This window comes from Euprymna scolopes, chromosome 33 (assembly GCF_053919585.1).
Source record: "Euprymna scolopes isolate OS-2025 chromosome 33, ASM5391958v1, whole genome shotgun sequence".
NCBI classification, from domain to species: Eukaryota; Metazoa; Mollusca; class Cephalopoda; order Sepiida; family Sepiolidae; genus Euprymna; species Euprymna scolopes.
The window spans coordinates 14,928,295-14,951,183 of NC_136514.1; the positions used below are offsets into that span (position 1 = coordinate 14,928,295).

General features: G+C 34.2%; 1 protein-coding gene across 1 annotated transcript in view; it reads left to right on the plus strand.

Moving 5' to 3' along the window:
• The window catches only part of LOC145258153 (cubilin-like), a 409,766-nt gene that overhangs the window by 344,408 nt on the left and 42,469 nt on the right, over positions 1 to 22,889 (plus strand). Inside the window, exons 53-57 of the mRNA XM_080115944.1 lie at positions 2,112 to 2,233; positions 6,415 to 6,640; positions 12,085 to 12,269; positions 16,251 to 16,413; positions 21,893 to 22,045. Coding sequence (XP_079972070.1) covers positions 2,112 to 2,233; positions 6,415 to 6,640; positions 12,085 to 12,269; positions 16,251 to 16,413; positions 21,893 to 22,045 — 849 coding nt within the window. The remainder of the gene's footprint in view (positions 1 to 2,111; positions 2,234 to 6,414; positions 6,641 to 12,084; positions 12,270 to 16,250; positions 16,414 to 21,892; positions 22,046 to 22,889) is intronic.

Here is a 22,889-nt window from a genome sequence, read left to right on the forward strand (position 1 = left end):
AAAATAGCATTTCCGAGAATCGAATGGTGTTTTTGTTTATATTTGCTTTTTATAGACAGCAGGTAGTCATTGTGACCCATGTAGGTTTATATACATATATTATATTGATAATTGAATTTAAGCTCTATAAATTAGAATTTACACCAAATTTATTATTCAGCAAAAAATATATGTTGAAAACTTAAATTTTTCCTTATTCCATAAAGTTTCAAAGAATGGCCCTTATCCTCAGAGGAAAATGATATTCATAGGCAGGCTATAAATTTTGCTGGTTCGCACATGAATTGTAAACTATAAATTATGAAAGAAGTCATATTTGTATGAATATATATAATAATGTAGAAATGTATATTATTTGATTATTGGAATTCTTTGAGATGAGTAATTTGCATATTTTATTTATTTATTTGCGGAATATTATCCTCATCTTTATAGTTGTTGTTTCACGATGTTTCGGTCAACTATTCCTCTGGCCTACATCAGGTTGTTAACGGCAACAGAATAGGAATGCTGAATCTCTTAACTGTATCTTTAGTAACTACTGCCTTCCATAGTTGTTGTCGTCTCACCACGTTTTGGTCAACTAATCCTCTGACCACTTTGGAGTAGGATTGAAACCGCTATCTTCAGACAATGCGCACCTGGAATCGCAGAGATTCAACGTCTCTATCCAATGCTCATCGAAGGGCGATTCAGGTTGGATTTTTTGGTCTCATGAATCCAAGTTTTTTGTTATCTAATCTTCTATTGTCGGGTCCGTACCGAATGGTATATATTATTTAATTATTGGAATTCTTTGAGATGAGGAATTTGTAGATTTCATTTATTTATTTGCAGTTGGTTGGTTGGTTGTTTTTGTTTTACGGCATATCAACCCTTTTCAGGTTATTTAATGCTGAATTCAAAGATTCGGAAGAAAAATTTTTTAATAGAATATATTTGTTGTTTTCAAGTCGGTTTCTATTTAACCCATAGTTGGGATCCTAACAGGTACTACCACTCCGGGTCAGAGTGGACCTGGGAGCAATGGCAATTAAAGGGTGGCTTCACACTCCCCAAAACCCGCAAGCTGGAGCCTCACCATCGGATAAAGTTTAAGGTCATATCCAGGACCAAATTATTTGCAGACTCTTATCCTCATCTTTTGTAGCTGTCGTTTCACAACGTTTCGGCCAACTATTTCTCTGGCCTTCGTCAGGTTAACCGTGACGGGATAGGAATGTTGAATCTCTTACCTGTATTTTTAGTAATTACAAAAACTTGTATTTAAAAGACCAAAAAATCCAACTTTCAACGCCTTTCGGGACCTGTGGCGCAGTGGATAGGGACGTTGAATCTCTACAGTTCCAGGAGAGCATTATCAAAAGATAGTGGTTTCAATCCTACTCCAAACCGGCCAGAGGATTAGTTGGCGAAAATGTGGTGAGACGACAACAACTATGGAAGGCAGTAATTACTGAAGATACAGTTAAGAGACCCAGCATTCCTATCCGGTCGCGGTTAATCACCTGACGAGAGGAATCGTTGGCTGAAACATCGTAAAAGAACAGCTATAGAGATGAGGATAATATTCCGCAAATAAATAAAATGTAGAAATTTATAGGTTAAAAGTATATTCCAAAGGAAGTCCACGAAAAAAAAAGAATTCTGACTTTACGGAAGTCAGCCTCAAGAGAAAAGCATATTTATATGGACAAAGACTTAAAAGGAAAGGTGTTATAGTGCAAGTTGATCTACCTAATTCGGGGGGAAAATGGATTTACCAAATACCGGCAATACAGTTATGAATAAGTGTTGTGGCAGTTGTTGATGGTAATTATGGCCGCAGAATCAGATGTATACTTTATGTAACATAATCTTGTTAATACACTTTTATTAATTATACACTGTTTGTCTTGATTATTACCGACTCTGTAAGGCCACAATAATCATGGTTATGATAAAGCATAAGAATATCGTATTTTTCTGAACTTTGAGGTTGACAAAAATTTTCGAATATGATGAAATATTTTTGCGGATCATGATATTGATTTTGGTCACAGACACCAAAGCTTTATTATAGTAATGTAATTTTTTAAAGTTTTATTTCTATTTTATTTATATGCTTACAGATTGTGGTGGTGTCTTAACTGGTGATTCAGGTGTAATTACAAGTCCAAACTATCCGAGTCCATTTACTCCCAATACTCATTGCTACTGGAAGATTAAAGGGCCACCAGATTTGAAAATCAACGTAAGTAAAAATATTTTTATTTAACGGCAGCTCTTTTCAATATTAGTCCTCGCGTGAAAGAGCAGGACAGAAAATGTTTTAAATAATAATAATAATAGAATAACAATCACAAAGACCTTCGCTGGCGAGGACTACAATTGAGCGTAACCAGTTATACAGTCCTTTTGAAATTTTCATCTCTATTTTTCTCGTTATCTACTGAATATTTTTAATGAAACCTATATGAAATATGTTCCTTATTAAATTGTAAAGATTTTCTATTCTGAAAGAAGTTTTAAAAAAATTTAATCTAAAAAGTTATTTTAAAGTTTTTGTTAAAAGAAATTCATATTTTCTCATTATTAAGACATGTATGGCAAAGAGAGAGTTGCAAAAAAAGAGTTGTGGTGTGAGGAGAAATTTATTTATCTTTAAAGTGCACTTTTATACGTTTTACAAAGTAAGGTATTAAATTTCTATATCTTACTTTGTAATATTTATAAAAGTGCACTTTGAAGATAAATAAATTTCAAATTGAATCTTGTACCTTTATTTTTAAAGCCTAGACTAAAAATATTTTGTTCAACCATTTTCATGCCTTGGATGAAATGCTTTTCTAACTTGTATAAAAATGGTTTTGGGATAATTCCATATTCTGTGGTGTGAAGAGGGACGGAGTAGTGGCTCTGGATGTCAAAATTGAGGATGCATCCAAACCTGCCCAGTGAGGTCGCGGCAGTACATTGACAGGTGTTACATTATTATATTGTGATATTACGAGCGAATGTATGTATAAATTTTATCAGCTTCATTTTTTTCAAACCTACTGTCGGTTTCTCTGTACCTTAGTGACACAGGCTTGTTGAAATATCTGTTGTGATTCAAAAACAAATGAACAAATCCAGTTTATCAAAAATATGATTTGTTTTGACAACCAAGCGTCGGTTGTGGAGATAGAAAGAGACATAGTTGAGTTTGGCGTGGCGGTTGGCGACAGTGATGGAATGCGATAACACACGTGTCTGGTCTGTATTGACTCGTCTCTTCTTTCTAACCTGTTGACCCAAAACAATTCGTTTTTATTATCATTCCATAAATTGAAATTCCCGTTATCATTTCCTTTAGGATTGACGTCACAACCCGATCAATTTATGGAACATAGTTACCTCATTGTACGGTTTTCTATAGATGGATGCCTCCGTTCAATCTCAAAAGACAAACGATGTCCGATGTAGGGATAGCTGCACGTGTAATTGTAAGGCAAGGGTTGCGCAATCCGCAACCACACCTCTCCTGAATCGGCACTGTTTTAGTCCATTGACAAGAGGAAGTCCAGGACGATTGGAAACAATGCCGAGATAAGCGGAGAGCACATACAGCACCTGGGAAGTCTTAAATAGTCACCCATTTATTACTGACTAGGTTCAACGTTGCTTAACTTCGGTAATCCAGCAGGAACCGGTGTGTCAACGTGATTATGCTCTACATATCGTTTTCTATACTTTTAGGAAATCTGGTGTTTTCAGGGATCGTTCGATTCCAAAATCCCAGCACTACCCTGTCATAATAACTAATAATTTCTATGAAAATGGTGCCCAAATGAGATAAATTAATAAATACTATTAAATGCTCAGAAAGTAATAGTGTGCTACATAGTTCAATGCAAATAATAAATCACATCGTAGGAGACAATCTTTAATTTAATGCTTCAGTTCACAATGTTCTTTTTTGCTCTACTTTTTTCGAAGGTTCCTTTTTTACATAACGTTGCACTGATGATTTCTTAATTTGGTGAAGAACCGCTTCATGATGAAATTACTCAAGTTTCTTTTTTGCACCGTTACAAGAATGATCATATATTAATATAATGATTTTCGAAAACGAGCCTACATCAAAGGCCGGTCACTCTTATATTTTTGCCTACAGTTGTCAGATAAACCTTTTTAAAGCCAAATTTTGTGAATTTAGCCTTTTGTAAACTGTTTGGCCTGTTACATCTATAGAAATGAGCTTCTTTTCATGAAGACGTTAGCTAAGTTTTTTACTTTTTAAGGCTTTTATTTGGAGAGAATGGACTGGGGAGATAGAGAGACTAATGTTCTTTTTTAATTCTTTACATCTTAAATTCTTATCTTAACTGAAGCACGTGGTCATCGGCACCACTTATCAATGCTTCGAGGCCACTCGGGGATGAGTGTACAGTAGTAAATGGGAAAATGTCGTAGTAATCGTTACTAGTGGAAAATTGGTAAATTGGATTACTTAAGGGGAATGGCTCATCAAGAATTTGTTTACATTGGACTTGAAGACGACCATACCATAGTCAGCTGGAAAGCAGGAAAACGGAACAGAGTTCCACATGTGTGCAGTTATAAGAAAGAACCTTTGTTCATAGAATCTACATTTAGATTTAGGCACAGATAAAAAGGGGGGGGAATTATTCGTAGTGGTTTCAGATTACTATCGAGCTGGAGTTTGTGAATAATGCAAATTCAGAGATTATCATTTTTCCACATCATTGGCATGTCTCATTTGCATAGCTTCCACGAAGAGACTGATTTGACAACCTTTGTTTATCTCAGCTCGAAAATGTGACGTCGTTCGTCCTCGTTCAACTCTATTTTGTTCACCGTTTGACCTCTTGCCTCCTGCCTCAAGTTTAAAGATTCTATTTTACAGATCTGGGTTACGATGCACTCAGTGTGACTTCAGTCTAAATTCACACTAACTAACTTATTTGCCACCGACGTAGGGCCCCTAATGAATAATAATGCCATTTCTATATTAGTAAAAGTGTATGACAAATTCTGGAGTGTTTTTTCTGTTCATAATAATGAATCACCACTAACCATGGCCAAAAATTACTCGAGGATAAGCATTAGTAATATTGTCAGTAGGATGAGGATACAAGACTATGAAAGGATCGAGAGTTATGATTAATTCGCAAGACGATTTGACAGATATTTGCTGCCTTTTAATCTTGAGAACAACCAACATTCCCACCAAATATTCCTAGCAAACATTCCCGAGGTAATGTACTCCACATATGTGGGGAAATTCTTGTTGGTTGGTTGGTTGGTTGGTTGTTTGTTTTTGTTTTACGGCATATCAACCCTTTTTCAGATTATTTAATGCTGAATCCAAAGATTCGGAAGAAAATTTTTTTAATAGAATATATTTGTTGTTTTCAAGTCAGTTTCTATCTAACCCATTGTTGGGACCCTAACAAGTACTACCACTCCAGGTCAAAGTGGACCTGGGAGCAATGGCAATTAAAGGGTGGCTCCACACTCCCCAAAGCCCGCAAGCTGGGGCCTCACCACTGGATATAGTTTAAGGTCATATCCAGGACCGGAAATTCTTGTAAAGAAACTCTGTCCATAGAAGTTGAAAGCATCACTTAGCAATGTCATTTAGTTGTTGCGAATGTCACTATCAAGTTGGAGTTTGTGACTAATATAGGATGTGTCTACTTAACGGTATTTTTAACTGGAATAAGTATTAAAAAATATGTGTGTGTGTGTGTGTGCGTGTGTGTGTGTGTGTGTGTGCTAATGAGTGATAAACATGAAAAACAAACCACTGTAAACTAAGTTTGGAAAAAAAAAAAGAAATGTAGTCAAAAGGTAAATCGCATCAGTGTAATGAAATGTAATGTGGCCGTTACATTTCTGCACATTGTTTCTTTGCGACGGTATAAGTCAAACAAAAAAGAGGAAAAAAAATTAAAATCCAACTCGGCACTTTTTTTAAGTACAAATGAAATGCATTTATTGGTGGTTCTTTCAAAATAATGCATTTCATTATCTTTTCAAAAGGATTTTCGCTTACACATGTGCTTTTTAAAAGTCTGCATCCCCACCACCTCACGCCGGCATTAGCTGGCATTTTTTTTTTTTTTTTGCCCTCTACTTCACATGTCCATGTTTCCTGGTACGACACTCTGCTTCTACTTTTTGCTTGACCACGTGCTGTCCTTTTTTTCTCTTTTTATTTTCTCCTCCTTCCCATGACGTCAGCATATGCACACTTGTTTAATGTGCATATGTGCTAAGACGGCTGATGCTGCTACTGCTAATATTTTCGCTAGTCAGATATCGTACGGCTGCTGTTGATATGATGTTTAAAAAAAGCAAAGGCTGAAACAAACGATTTCGTTTTCTTTGCTCATAATAAGCTTTCCATTTTTCCATTCTTTGTAGATTACCATTATGGAACTGAATTTGACAAATAACACCAATTGTACGCAAGAGTCTGTGGAGATACTGAATGGTGGCTATATGGATTCTCCATCAATTATTAAAATGTGTGGCCGTAAAAATCGAACAACATACATCACTGAAACGAACGAAGCTTCGATCTTGTTGCAATCAAGTAGCATCACACACGGACAACGTTTTCGGATCATGTATTCTGTTGACAGAGAATGTAAGTACAGATTTGATTTGATTTTTTCTATTCTTGTGAATATTTTTGGTGAAAAACTAAAACTTTTGGAAACACCATAACTCTGGAAAGAAGTTATTTTAACTGTTGGTGAAAAACGATAACTTCTGGATCACTAACTGAAAAATATTTATGTGTGTGGCTGTTATTACTGTCTTGTAACAGACACCGCCGGAAAATATCAGACGTATTGCACACACGCAAATTCGGGATCCAGGCAAAGCCAGATGTTAAATCTGATTGCTAAGTGATGACGTCAACCTTACATTCCAAGCGAAGAGTTGGAGTTATGGAAAATAACCTAAAATCAGAAACAATGGTACAGCATACATTTTAACCTGAAATGGAATGTCGACTAAAGACAGGGCATTCCAAAGTGAACGATGAGAATTCCTATCAAAGAATGTGATTTGATGTCAATATAAGATATAAGAAAACAAAGACACGAGGCAGTCAGAAGAGGGAGAGAGAATGCGAGCGATTTGGGTAGTGAATGACATTTCTACCATTACCCCAACCAGCTGCCCGACACCACACCACCAAACCCACATACCGACCGATCTTTCTCTTGCCATATGCTATCAGTGAAATGTAAATAAACTTTGTAGATTTAACAATTTGTCTGTTTCATCAATTATCAAAATTTATGGCTATAAAAATTGAACAATATATAATGTCGAAATGAACAAAGCTTCAATCGTGTTTCAATATTTTAATACCACACATGGTCAACGTTTTCAGATCATGTATGCTGTTGACAGAGAATGTAAGAATATATTTGATTTGATTTTTCACTTTTATTCCTATGCATAGTTTTGGTGAAAAACGAAAATTATTCGAAGCATCAAAACTTTCAGAAGAAATCTATAAAAGTGCGAATGTGTGTGGATGTGTGTGTGTGAGGACACTTCTTAACCTATATACTCAACGAATTTTTTATCTACAGTCTAGAAATTTGGTATATAGGGTATTTAGACATGTGAAAAACTTTTTAATCGATTTTCATCTGAAAAAAAGAGCTGCCAAGGGGTAAAAATGGAAAAGTTGGTGTGTGGGAATCCTCTGATTTTTATTTGTTTGCTAACTGCTTCACAACTGGGCATGAGCGAATCGTTCACATTATGTTAAAAAAAGTAGGTTTGTAAACAATTTTAAATATCGTGTCAAGTTGGGCTAATGGTTATGGTACTTGACTCATTGTTTTTAGGTTTCGGTTTCGATCTCAGCTCGTGTATTTTTCTTTTTACTTACAAACAGAAAAAACATAATACATGCATGCCCATATTTCAGTTTCTTTCCATTTTTTAATTTCATTTTTTTAAGGACTTTAACATTACCATTAATACCCACAGTATTTCTACTTATAATAAATAAGAATTCTGTATTAATTAAGATGTAATATTTATGCATATTTTACAACCAGGCAACGTCGGGTGGCCTGCTAGTTACTTTAAAAATATAATCCGCTCAAAGGATTTCCTAAGAGAAATACATTTGCCTGTGATGCAGTGGATTGAGGCGTTGAGTCTCTACGATTTCAGGGGAGCATAGTCTGAAGATAGTGGTTTAAATCCTATCCAAGCAGGCCAGAGGATTAGTTGGCCAAAACGTGGTGAGACAACAACTATGGAAGGCAGTGGGGATACAGTTACAAGACTCATCATTCCTATCCTGTCGCGGTTCATCATCTGGAGAAGGCCAGAAGATGAGTTAATCGAAACATGGTGAAACAACGATACTAACCATTAATACGATGCTACCCCATTAATTACGGTACACACAATAGCCCTTATACCCGAGTGGCTTCTGGGCATTGATAAGTGGTGACCTCCATGTAAAGAGAAAAAAAAAATTAAGAAGATAAGGATAACAGTCCGCAAAAAAAAAAAAATGAATGTACACAAATTATGAAGTCTCATCTCAAAAGGATAAAAAAAAACTTTTAAAAAATATAATAGAGCTTACCCTAAAGACGAATCAATTCTGCTAGTGTACTCATCCGGAGTGTTCACTTGTTGCAAAGGTCATTTGCATGTGAGAATGAAAACTTCTCCGATTTTCTGTCTATAAATTTTTTTTCTTTTTTCCTTTGTGTATTGATATTCATATTAAAAACCCTTTCTTTTTCTATTTTTTTTTTTTTAAGAAAATATAACTTTGTTAGATATGGGTCGTGGAAGTGCATTCATCTGCAAAAGATCTAATTTGCATATTCTTTTAAACATTCATTTTAATTAATTCCCCATTAGTTTTATTTCGGTTTTCTTATGGGATAATCATATTTAGTTAACTATTACGTATAATTATATTCATGCAATCTTCTGGAGAGGAAGGGAAGGCCAAAACACAATAACTTTCCAGAATGAGAAGAAATATGTAAAAAAAAAAAGTATTATTAGAAATTGCTTTAGAAATTGGTACTCTACGAAATGTTTGTCTTGTCCTTGGAATACTTCTGAATAGCCAGTAACATAATTATTAGGTTGGTGCAAATATAATCTCGTTATTTGACGTTAAACTTTTATATAAAAAAGATATTCTACATGATTTATACTTGCGTAATATTTGCTTAAAAAGTTATAGTAAACACAAAACTCTTTCTATATATATTTATGAATGCGTATATATATATATATATGTGTGTGTGTGTGTGTGTGTGTGTTTAATGTTGCCTACCAAACTCCTCTGTTAGTTTTTGGTCTACAAGTATGAAACTTAATATATAGGGTATTCGAACCCATGCAAAATTTTATATTTGGGTTGTAACCGGGGAAAATCAGTGCAAAAGTGTGAAAATTAAAAAAATGGAATTTGCTAAGTGAAGGTCGAACAACAGCATTACGAACATGCATGCGTAACGTAATAGCTATTGGTTCATGTTTTAATTTTTAGCCTTGCAGCAAACATGTCTTCATAACTCCAGGATTAACGTCAAAGGAAAAAGTAAATCGTAGGCTAAACGTTTTGGTTTCAATTCTCGGTAGTGGTGCACAAGTCCTTATTTTTATTTTTTTTTCACTATTTAAATTATTGCTACATATTGGGTCCAATATAATATAATAATAAACATGAGTATGCATTAATCAAAATATCATATTTAAGCGTATTTTATGACCAGGCAATGCCGGGCGGCCTGCTAGTCTAATATATATAAAAAAATCTCAAGCAAGACTAAATATTAAAATCAAGAAAACGAGCCAATCTAAAAGTTCATTGACTGATATCTGGTAGAAATCGCTAACAGAAAGAGGCAGTAAACTAATTACGAAGGGCGTTTAATAAGTAATGCCCCTGACCCACTTCCAGTTGTCTGATCTAGCTAAGATTTTGCGTGGGCAATGATTTATATCTCTTTAGGTTATGTGGCAAATTCCAACCCTGACTGGTGCTACCAGATCAGGCTGTCTGAAGATATTGGCTTCCTGAGACGGAATGCACTTAACATTGATGCTTTTTGTTTTTCTACTTCTTTTTTCAAAACTTAATTATGTTCTCCAAAACCAAAACCAAAAACAACAACCCACCTCCCCACCCCCTTTTCTTTCTTCCCATTCCTTCTTTCTCTTTCTACCTCTCCCACTTCCTGACTGGTTTCCTAACCTGAAATGTACTAAACATTAATACTGTAACTCTTTTCCCTCTTCTGTTGCAAAACTCATGCATGTTTTGCAGGACAGGGAACGAAAACGATAAAATCTATATATATAAAAGCGAAAATGTATGTATGTATGTGTGTTCGCTTTTTCTGTATGTCAACAAAAAGCTTTTTTCAGAGAAGCGGTCGCTCGCTTAACAACTTCTTAAAACTTTTTATATCACATATAAATCGTAATATCTCACAGTTAACAACGAAGCTCGCCTGTCTATTTAAGTTGCTCGATTTTGGGAAGATAAATATTCAATATTTGTCGCTCGCCGCATGTGGGTTAGTCTTTTTCCTATAACATCTTGGGGGAGGGGGGAAAGCGTTCAGCAGTAAATGAATACTATTCCGCAGTCAAACTTGACCTCATTAACTCATTAAAACGGACACCTGCCAAATCCAAATAATTAAATAAATTCAAACATGTTTCCGCCGGCATCTCGCGGTGGGGCAATGGTTAACGTCGTACTTTTTTTTTTTTTTCACACTTTAATTTACAACTTTGCCTCAACGGTTCGCGTTCGATCCTCATACTTACTTTTTTTAAACCCTCCCCCACCTCCAAACACCCGGGCAACGCCGGGTACCCCTCGCTAGTCCACTATAAAACAAACAAAACAAACACTAGAGATTGAAGATACAAAGAACTTGAAGAATAAAAGCTTTCAACAAAATGAGTAGATGCAACGTGAATAGCACAAAAGGGTTGATGTACCATGAAACAAAATGACTAAAACAAACATCACAAAGATATGCTAATTATTTTGTGTATTTAGCCAGAAGTTGTTGCTTCTGTCAAGCGTTTGTCTCAGCAGATTTAGCGGTACAAGATTTCAAAGTCAAAGTAAGAAGAAACATGTAAAGCAAGATGTCTGCCATTATTAGAAATTGCTTTAGAAATTGATACTCTATGAAATATCTGTCTTGGCCTTGGAATATTCCTGGAGAGCCAGTAACATAATTATTAGTGATGGGATGGTTCCAAAATTTTTCCAAATTTCGATACAATTACTGCTTCTGTTTTAAATTCCTGATTCCGATTTTTTTAAGATCATTCAATAGAGTTGTCTTTCTTTAGATTACTATTAAAAAAGAAAACTATGTGATATATATGGTATATATTTTTGCGAACATAAAAATACACTTGCATTGATGATCTATGAACTATAATTTTGTTTATAGCTTAAAACCAAAACACTTTTACCATTTTATCTTTGGCAGTTATTGATGCTCTAGGAAATGTTTGTCAAATTTAAAATTATTTTATTTTTCGTTTGTTTTAGTAATTTTTTAAAATTATGTTTTCACCTTAAATAAGGCACAGCGCCACGTGAATGTAAAGACTATTATTTGGGACAAAGGTACTATGTAGGGAGTTGAGCAGCAAAATGTCTCTTCACATTATACTTGCACTTCTGCATGTCAGTACAGTTAAGGAAGCAGCGACCCAGAGAGAGAATTCCAAAGTTTAGCAGTTTGAAGGAAAAAGCTATTTGAATAGAAGACTTTCCGCCGACATCTAGCGATCTCTACAGTGTAGGGGTGGGATTTTGTTGCTTGTCAAGTCTATCAGAGGTATTTATGCTGAGGGGGGTACAAAGGCTTGGAGTTCGTTGGATCACTTTCCATTAAAATACTTTGTAAATTGCTGAAATAGGTAAAAAGAAATTAACCCTAATCCCAATCAGTGTCTCTTTCAGTTGTTAATCTGAATTTATTTTTTCTGTACTGTAATCGTTAATGTTTTTTTTTTCGTGTTTTTTTTTTGTTTTTGTTTTTACAGTTTGTGGAGGCCATCGTCATGGTTTACGGGGAAGGATAATGAGTCCAAACTATCCCAACAATTATCCTCCGCAAAAGGAGTGCATATGGAAAATAAAAGGGATTCCTGGTTATATCACCAAATTAAACTTCCTTGTGCCTTTTAGCCTGGAGCGATCTATAGATTGCGTGAAAGACTATGTGATGGTAATGTATATACTTTGGGGGGGGGGGGCTTCTTGTTATGAATTTGATATACAAGGTACTGAGATTTGGGAAAATCGATGTGATCGGTTTTCGGCCAGAAATTCGACGATTAAAGTGGTCAAAAGTTAACGATTTGACTTTTGAGAACTCTACCAAACTCCTCCTACAATTTTGGGTCTAAACACTTGAAATTTTAGATATAGGTTCCTTGGACATGGATCTACCTTAACTTGATTTGAGCTAAAAAAATTGTTTCTCTGTACATATCACGTGAACAACGTATATATAGTTGCATATATACTTTCCTTCAAAAAACGTTATAACTACCGCTTTCAAACTCTTAATTCCATAAGAGCAAACGTTCTTGGCCTTCGGTCAAGATCCTGCAAGAGCTGAAGCTCCTTTACAAACCAAAGTGGAACGGGCAGTCTATCAACTAGACGGGGTTGGGAGGGTCCTACTAACCACTGCTCGTATTTTTCTTCCCCCCCCTCAGCTCCGCCTTCGACACAAATGAATTATTGTATTACCATTAATGTTATATTTTTTATTTTTACACGCTAATAAAAAATGTTTTAAAGATTGGATCCTAAGTAGAACGTCCCCAAGTACGAAAGGTCGAATGCGGTTTATGGTAGAAGATTCTAGCTAAGAGAAACTTTTGTTTAGTTCTAAAGTGACAAGGCTGACCAACGACCCCCATCCCCCCCCCTTGAGTTGGCCTTGTGCCTAAGTTTTTTTTCATGTTAATTTTTGCCTGAATAAAAGATTTGATATCTCAAAGTGTAGTATCTGTTCTGATGCCTCACTGAAGTAATTTGTCCTTGGTCAATGTAGGAGAAACCCTTCATACTGAGACAATTACTATTTATTTGGATACTACCAGAGTGCCCCCGTTTTGGGGGAGCTGACCCTAACCCTAACCCCTTTTGGGAGAAGCTGGTTTTCCCCCACATTAAAAAACGACCTTGTGTCTAATTTGCTTTCGTGGAAAAGCAAATAAATACCATCTGATCTTCAGATGCTGCATTTCAATTTCTTGTTCTCTGTTAGTGGAGGAGAAATCCTTCACAACTGATGTTACGTACTAATGTTATTATTAGACGAAGGTACCACTTGTGCGCGTATGTTACGTGAGTTCTTATAAGTAAAGATACGAGTCTTAAGTGTTCATGCTTAGTAAGAGATATTTGAAGGTTCATGTGTGTGATCATGTTGTGAGATATGGAGACATTAACATTAACATTGTTAGAGAAGAGATGTGGACATTAACACGTGTATATAAAGAGAGAGAGAGAGAGAGAGAGAGAGAGAGAGAGAGAGAGAGAGAGAGTGTGTGTGTGTACATATAAATAAACTTTGAGAAGTGATTCGCTATCTAGATAGACAGACCGATAATTGAGAGGTTTGCATTTATGCCGATGGATTGACAGGTTGGCATTTATGCTTTGACAGTTCGTATGAACGGGAGTGTTTGTATAACATAAATAGACACATTTACTTTCTAACACATATTTTTAGACGATGAATTTCAAATAGTTTGTACACATAAATAGACAATGCCTTTTTCATGTAATGATGGACACAGGAGACGGCAGTTATAAAAACACATTGAACATTTATTCTTCCCTGACCGGTTGGGGCTTTGCGTCCAAGAATTCAAAGCTTCACATATTAAGTTTCAAGGTGACCGTCTCGCTTCTTAGACGCTCGAATTCTAAACTCCAGACTATCGTCTGTCGTTCTCAAACTCCCTCTGAATTTCTCACTAACTAACTAACTAACTCTCACTTCCTATATTGAGAAATCCATGCATGTCCGGCCACGTGACCACAATTCACGTGCCATCAACATGCGCGACTTGCACGTTTCCGAACATTATGATTTCCCAATAACCTATTTTTTCTTTGTTGTTTTCACAAAGGAATTCAATCTACATATTTAATTCATTTAACCCATATTTTATTATCCACATTCTTTTAACAATGAATAGTTTATTTATTATTTATTTCATCAGAATTAACAATTTACTGGACATTCCATTTAAACCTATTGTTCTTTAAAACTTATATCCAGGGTTCGATTTCTACTTTCTCTCATTTTATTTTCATTTTAAGTAGATCTCTATTTTTATACTTACATGAAAAGGGGACAGCCCTTATCATGTAACACTGAGACAATTTTTATTTTTGTTCCGTTCTTCATATTAAAAAACGACCCTGGTGTCTAACTCTGTCCCGTGGGGAGGCATTGTAAATAGGAACTACCATTTTCAAAAATTGTGCTAATCAGAAAAATTAGATTTCCAGTTTTCCTTATTTGAAATAAAATAATTGTGAATTTAACTCTACAATATCGTGACATCTATTACTTATATAGTAAGTTATAAAATATATATGGCGATTATTTAAATGTGTATGTCTAGCCATATTTTATAACTTACTACCTAGCTCTACCTACGTATTGAGCACTGTTGAAGTAAATACTTAAAGTTTACGCATAAATTCATACTTAAAGTTTACGCATAAATTCAAACTATAAATTTGTGATTAAACAAAGTAGTCATATATATATATATATATATATATATATATATATATATATATAATGCACACGTTATGTTAGGTTATATAAAAGTGTTTACTTGGGTCAAAATCGGACTTTTTTAATCTGATATTTTTTCCATTTTCGATACTTATCGGAAGTATTCCGATACAAAAACCTACATAAAAACACCCCCAGACACATCAAGTACCTTCGTATGAAATTAAAAAAAAATCGGTCCAGTCATTTCCGAATCCATAGGGAACGAACACACACAAAGTTTGGTTTATATAATAGTAGGTACCACAACTATATCGTCCCTTTTCACAATGATTATCATATTTGTTTGGGTTATAAAGAATTTCAATAGAAATATGAAACCAACGGAATTATTTTAACGCAACAAAATGAAGAAACTAATTCCGTTACCGTCCTGACAGTCAACTGTTGAAAATGTTCCACGCGTATGAAATAGATAATGAGCTGTTCCTTGGATAGCATACTCAAGAATGAGCTGTACCTGAATTATGTTAGGGGACGAATATTCATTAATATGGCATCTTATTCCATCGGTCAACTTATTATTATGCACTCAATCTGATAATAATAGGTATTAATAGGTATACATTAGTCATTGTGATTTTAGCATAGTAAACAGTGGGAATTTTGAAACTTGGATTACTTAGGGGGACGATTCAATTAGAACTTGTTCACATTGGACTTTTTCTTTTTTTTTTTTCATAGGTATCAACTCACTTGCAATGAATATGGTGTCTGATTCAATTGGTTAGCTTCTTGTTATTGGGCATCTAATATGGTATATTGTTTAGTTGCAAATTGATTAAATGGTTGATGGAACGAGAGTATTTTACCCCCGTGGATTAAATAAAAGGTTCCATTCGAAATTCTGTGCAAATCCACAAAATCGACATTAAAGATTCCTAAATTTGAAAAGATAAAACTGCCAGATTATTAATTGAAAGAATAAATCGATGTGGTGGAGATCTAAATTGTAGAAGATAAAATTCGTGGAGATTATCTTAAGATTAATAGGAAATTAGTCTGACAAAAGACTTAAGAAGAATTGAAAGAAGGGAATTGGAAGGAGAACTATTAAGAGGAGGAGGATTGAAAAAAGAAATTTTGGAGAAGAAGCATTGGAAGAAAAGGAAAAAGAATTGGGAGAAAAAATTAAAATGATAGTAAAAAAGGTTGAATAAATTTCATCTTAATAATCTGATTTTCTTCCAATTAAAAAAAAAACATCAAATCCTCAATTAAAAAATAAAATTTGTCTTCATCTTTATTGTAGGAATTCATTACCGAGTGCTGATTCTTATTTGCTCAATCTATTTGAATTTTTTATCGCTAATTTTAAAACCAATTTTGACAAATTTAACAATTTTGATATTTTCTTACATTTTTTTTCTTTTACAGATTGAAGGAAGAAATGTGAAAACTAATGACATTCAACAATATAAATTGTGCGATTATGAAAGTGTTCAAAATAAAACGTTTAATTTAACAGATGAAGTGACTATAACCTTCAAATCCAATAACAGAATAAGTGGAAATGGATTCCTACTGGAATGGGAACGAGGTTTGTATCTTTCCCTACGAGTATGTTTTAGCCATGTATGGAGGCTGAACATTTAATATATAAAGTTATCCTATCGGATTATAGAATTGAGACTTTAGTAACATCCTATCTGAGCACGAATATTTGATTCTGCCTAGCCATTTTGCCTGTTATTCTTTCAGCATGGTTTTAGAACGCTAAAATATATTTTGGTTCAGTTTGTTGGAAAAAAAAAAGATAATCCTACTTACGAGCTTTGTTACTAATGCAACATTTTTACTACATATAACTCGTTTTTATAAACTGTATCGAACCAATTCATATCTATTAAAGAAAAGACGGTTTATAAAATCATGTTTTGTAAACCTTATATAATTATTCCATCTTAAAAAAAAAAAAAAGAGGGACGACATAATGTAATTTTTCCAAACCTTATATTATAGAGTGCAACGGATATTTTTATAAATAGCATAGTTTATTATTATCATCGTTCTTTTAGCAATTTTATATAGCTGTCCATATACTAAGTCTATTTAATGACTTTTTTTTACTCTTGTTTTAAAAGTGCCCTTTTCAGAAGAATGTATTATAGCCTTATCCCTCTCCGAGACACCGTTTTTTTTTTCACAAGCACCTGCTCTAAAATTTTTCTGCACATCACTGTGACCATGATTCTTCTCTCTCTGATAATGGCTGAGAACTGAAAGTGTTTGTATTGCTCCGTCATATGGTGCTGTCTCCAGGAAATATGTGCAGGTCTCACTTATCTAGTGTACATACGGTCAAGTTTTTCCTCCAATATTTTAGTAAAAGTCTATTTGCTACTTCACAGTAGTCACGTTTAATGTTTAAATTTTACTTGTGTCGTCTATATTTTTGTGTTCATACATATGAAGATGTATATCGTAATATGTTGCATAGCAGGGCGGGTGTATCCATAATACACACTTATCTATATGATAAGTACATATTTAAATGTGTCTGTCTAGCCATGCTGTATTTATAATGGAGTTTATATATGCGTATAATTATCTAACGTGTGCGCACACATATTTATAAGTGTATATGCAGTTCAATAACAGTTCAACAAACTGGAAAATAAGGCACAACGACAGTTCTTTTTAAGCAAGGGACGGATAATATCTTTCTGAGGTTTACATCAGGACAAAGAGGGAACATACCTTCGTCCATCAGTTGGTCTTGATTGACGGTCTGTAAAAGCTGCAATGAATAGTCATTCCATGAACAATAATCAACATACGAGTTATATTTTTGTGCAACTTTTATTTCCTGATTTTCTTCGACTTTAAAGTTGCGTGCAGTTTCTTATTTCTACATTTTTGTTAATCTCTGCGCCCGATTGCTTCCAAGATGCGCAGAGACCATTATCCGTCTGCTATCTAACCCGGTCGCAAGTCAACTCCTCCTCGTCTTTCCAACTCAACCTCTCTAACTGACTACGTGTATATAGTCTATTCTTCCTTCTCTGTTCATAATGTGACGTCATCACTAAATCATCTTTGTTTTTGTTTTGATCTATTATCCAAACTTTTTGTTTGTGTTACAAAAGGAATGCCTATCATTGCCTTATGCCACACGTGTAGTTTGGTTAATTTTTATCTGATTTTTTTTTTACTTATATGCTTTTCAACATCAAACTATATTGTCAAGTAAAATTTAAAATTTTGCAGATGAAAATTCAAGTATGCAGTGTTTTTTAGAGGCAGTCAATTTTAAATTGAAAATTCTATTTTCTTTAATTGCAGATTTAGGAACTATCGGTTATTTTGAGTTCATCTTTCGCTTCGTAGTTCATCATGCAGTTTCAGCAAGACAGAACCACATGCTACACAACATGCGATACGATCAATTTACTGAGAGAAACATTTGATGAACAGATAATTTCACAAACTAGACCTGTCAACTGGCCACCTTGTTAATGCGATTAAACCCTATTAGATTATTTTATTTGGGGATATGTAAAATTCCATGCTGACGCTGATAAACCAGACACAATAGACCACTTAGAAGACAACATTCAACACATTATTGCTAAAATACAGCCCAATTTAATGTGCAGGCTTCTGAAAATTTGACCTTTAGATTATGCCGTATACATGCGAACCATGGGGCCATATGTTCAAAATTGTATTTAAATAAATGACAAAAAATTAATCTTTGAGTCACGTATTTGTATAATAAAAATATATTTTTCTGTGAGTTATTCTAATTTAAAGTTTGCCGCGTCTAAAACTATCTTTTATTTGCTTGATAAAAAGCATTTTTAAGTATTGTGGTAGTAGTAGTAGTAGTAATGTTTCCGGTTTAGTTGTATAAGCAAAGCAATAATACTAATGTCTTGAAAAATTGCAAATTTCATTTGGTTATTAAATTAAATTCACAAATTTTGAATATGAAAATTCAATTATTTGCTGAATAAAAAAAGAAAAATCTAGTAATAGTATTAGTATTAGTAGTAGCAGCAGCAGCAGCAGCAGTAGTAGTAGTAGTAGTTCAGTTTTATTAGCAAATCACTATTACCAATGTTTGAAAAAAAACAGCAAATTGCATTTGGTTATTAAATTAAATTCACAAATTTTGAATATGAAAATTCAATTATTTGCTGAATAAAAAAAGAAAAATCTAGTATAAGTAGTAGCAGCAGCAGCAGCAGCAGCAGTAGTAGTAGTAGTTCAGTTTTATTAGCAAATCACTATTACCAATGTTTGAAAAAAAAAACAGCAAATTGCATTTGGCTTTTTCTGAACGCAAGCAAAATGAAGCACATTTCTCTGAACCAATAGGAAAATATTTTTACCTTAATCGGACTCGTCTCAAAATGTTTGATGAATTTACTAATCTTTCCAATAAAGTTGAAAAGGAAAATTGCACAAAGACATGCGAACTAGACATGCGAACTAGCAAAGCGTGGATCGGATAGGACGTGGTGAAAGTGATCCACAAGTTTGCAAGTCAAATCTTCTTACCAAGATGAAACATAAAACCATTGTTTCATCAGTTCTTGTATATGGAAGTATCAACTGGACTTTTACTAAAATATTGGAGGAGAAACTTGACAGTGTGTACACTAAATTGGTGAGATCTGCTCATATCTCCTGGAGACAGCACCGCATGAAGGAGCAACACCAACACTTTCTCAATTCTCAGCGATTATCAGAGAGAGAAGGACCACTGTGACGTGCAGAGAACTTTTTTAGGGCAGGTGCCTGTGAAAAAATATGGTGTCTCGGATGGGCCCAAGCCTATAATACATTCCTCCGAAAAGGGCACTTTTAAAACGAGTAAGGTGTTTAGGCACACCTAACACCTCCCCCTCTGCATGTCGCTGCATGATCATAAGATCATGGTCCAGTGTTTATATTGAAAGTTGATCAATGCCAAGAAAGGAATCATATCATTTTCTTATTATATACTTTTAGCTATAAACAATCCAATGTATTTTAGTGGATAGCATAGAAGTCAACAGAAAGACATTCTTTATATATCAAGACTAGATTCTCCGGGTCTTGACACTTTCTGGCAGACCCAACAATATTATTGGTATGTAGAGATTAGACGTAAAATGCATTTCTTTTTTTATAAATGTCAAGCATGAATGCAGACCTCACCATATTATTGGCCTGAATAAATTAAAAATTAAATTATTTAAAAAAATATATGTATTGATAGTTTTTTATTTTCATTTAAAAAGCCTAGTTACATTAAAATAAACATTTTTATGGATCCTCTTCTTACCAAGATGAGATGTGACTTCTTTGAAATCATTGTTACATCAGTTCTTGTATATGAAAGTTGCATCTGGACTTTTACTAAAATATTGGAGAAGAAACTTGACGCAGTGTACACTAAAATGCTCATATCTCCTGGAGACAGCACCCCACAAAAGGGCAACTCTACCGATATTCAGTTCTCAGCCCTTATCAGAAAGAGAAAAACCGTATTTGCTGGTCACTTCTGGGGGACTAAAAATGAAGTCGTCATCAATGATTTTGTGAATGCTACAACATTGATGTAATTCAGTCGGGGAGACCGCACAGACCTTACATCAATCAACTAACAAAGGAATCACAATGCACGTATTATCAAGGGAAAATTGTGCAAGGCTGAATGGAATATAGCGAAGTGGGAGAGGATGGCTTAGGTTTGGGTGTTAGCTGAGGGTGCATCTCTCTGTTGCCAAAACAAAACTGACTAAACTCAATTCAAGCCTTTTTATGTAATTCGCCGTGACCATTTTGAGAATGAATATTCTTTTATGTTTGATGGCGTTGGCTTACGAGAAACTAGTTCAATAATCAGGACCAATCATTCTCATTGTTTTCTTTCATTGATTCATTTTGAATTCTCATTGTTTGAGTACACTCGACCTTGATTATCTAACAGATGCACTGAACAAGATGAAAGCAATCTGGAAGTCAAAGCTTCCTTAGAAGCCATTGTTACATCAGTTCTCATATATCGAAATAGGACCTAAATTTTACTAAACGATTGGAGATGAAAATTGACGGTGTTTACATAAGGAAGCAACTGCATACACGTTCCTTAAATTTTGGTTCTGATCAAAGACAGAACCAGATGGTCACTGCTGAAAAGCTATGGATGAAATCGCAGCAATATTCTCTTGTGGATACCAAAACAAGCATGTGGTTCAGTGGGGAGATCACACAGAACTTACAAGAAGCAACTAACCGAGGACTCACAATGCACACCACAATCATGTGTGAGATGATGAGGAAACAAGAAAATTATCCTAGTGTAGAATTTAAGAAAGGGCTATTTCTTCTAATCTTGATTGGTCATAAATTTATAGTCCAGTATTTAGATTGAAAATGAACCAATGCCAGGACAGGGAGCATATTAGTCTAGATTTTATAAACAGACAATTTTCATTTTTATATATTCATGAAAGTAATTTTCTTCTTTTATATGTCAATATGAATTATCTCCCTTATTCTTGCTTGGTCACAATATCATGGTCCAGTATTTAGATTGAAAATCGACCTATGCCAGGACAGGAAGCATATTAGTATAGATTTTCTTTTGGCTACAAACAATCGTCCATTTACAGCGATTTCTAATTAAAATGTATTTTAGGTCTGTCTTTAATGGCGATAACATAAACATATATATATATATATATATATATATATATATATATATATATATATATATATATATACATATATACATATATATATACATATATATATACATATACATGTATATATATACATATACATATATATATACATATATATACATATATATATACACACATATACATATATATATATACACATATACATATATACATATACATATATATATATATATATATATATATATATATATATATATATATATTCATAACCCTAACCTGTCTTTTATGAAGATAACATAAACAGACGTACGATATTCATGAAAGTATTTTTCATCTTTTACATAAATCAAGTTTTGTTTCTCACATTTTATATTTCAGATTGTAACGAATATTTTACTGCACCGAGTGGCTTCATATATTCTCCCAATTACCCAACTTACTACCTGAATAATATAAACTGCGTGTACACGATTGTCGCAAATCCAGCAAGTTTAGTGACGCTGACTCCCATAGACTTTGCTTTAGAAAAATGTAAGTAACAATAATTGGTATATTTGCACCTGATTTTTTTAAGTCATCTATAATATCAGTCTCATCTGTCTGTTTAAATGTATGTATGTATGTATGTATGTATGTATGTATGTATGTATGTATGTTTTATGTCTGGCTAAAACTTTCGACTTTCAAGAGACTGGTATCGTTTTGAAGCTCGACCGTTTGGATGACAAATATCGAAAAATTGGCAAAAACATTAATTCCTTCATCCTTAACTGGGCACTTTTCTACAGAGAGGGGTCGTTTTTTTCACCGATATTTTCGAAAGCTATCCCCTCTTTTTGATTGACTAGCCTTAATTTAAACCTTCACCACATCCGGTTTCGCGATGGACGCAACGTCAAAGACATCATGTTTTTTTTTTGTTTTTTTCAAGTTATTTTCCTCCTTTGCCGTACGGGTTTGAGTCTGCCTGTCTTCTACCACTTTTTTTTTTTTGCTCAACACGCACCTACAAATACCCGGGAAAAGCCGGACACCTAGGCTAGTCACTTATAAAGGCAAAAAGCCGTTCAAGAATAAAGATTAATGAGTTTGATTGTTTGTCAAGAATATCATGAGATGATTGAAAAGGATGAATTGAATGAGTAATGCTTGATGACTTAAGGGGACGATTAATGACATGCATATGTTAATTTTTTATTTGAAGACGGCCATGTTGTAGCCTGTAGGGAAGCAGTTCTGTTGTAATGTGTTCCACAGATGGGAAGTTTTTGTAAGAAATTCAGTTCACAGAAGTTTATAGAGTTTGGTGAGGCTGATTCAACAGAATGTCGCCATGGAAAACTTTAATATTATATTTACAAAGAAAAGGTTATGA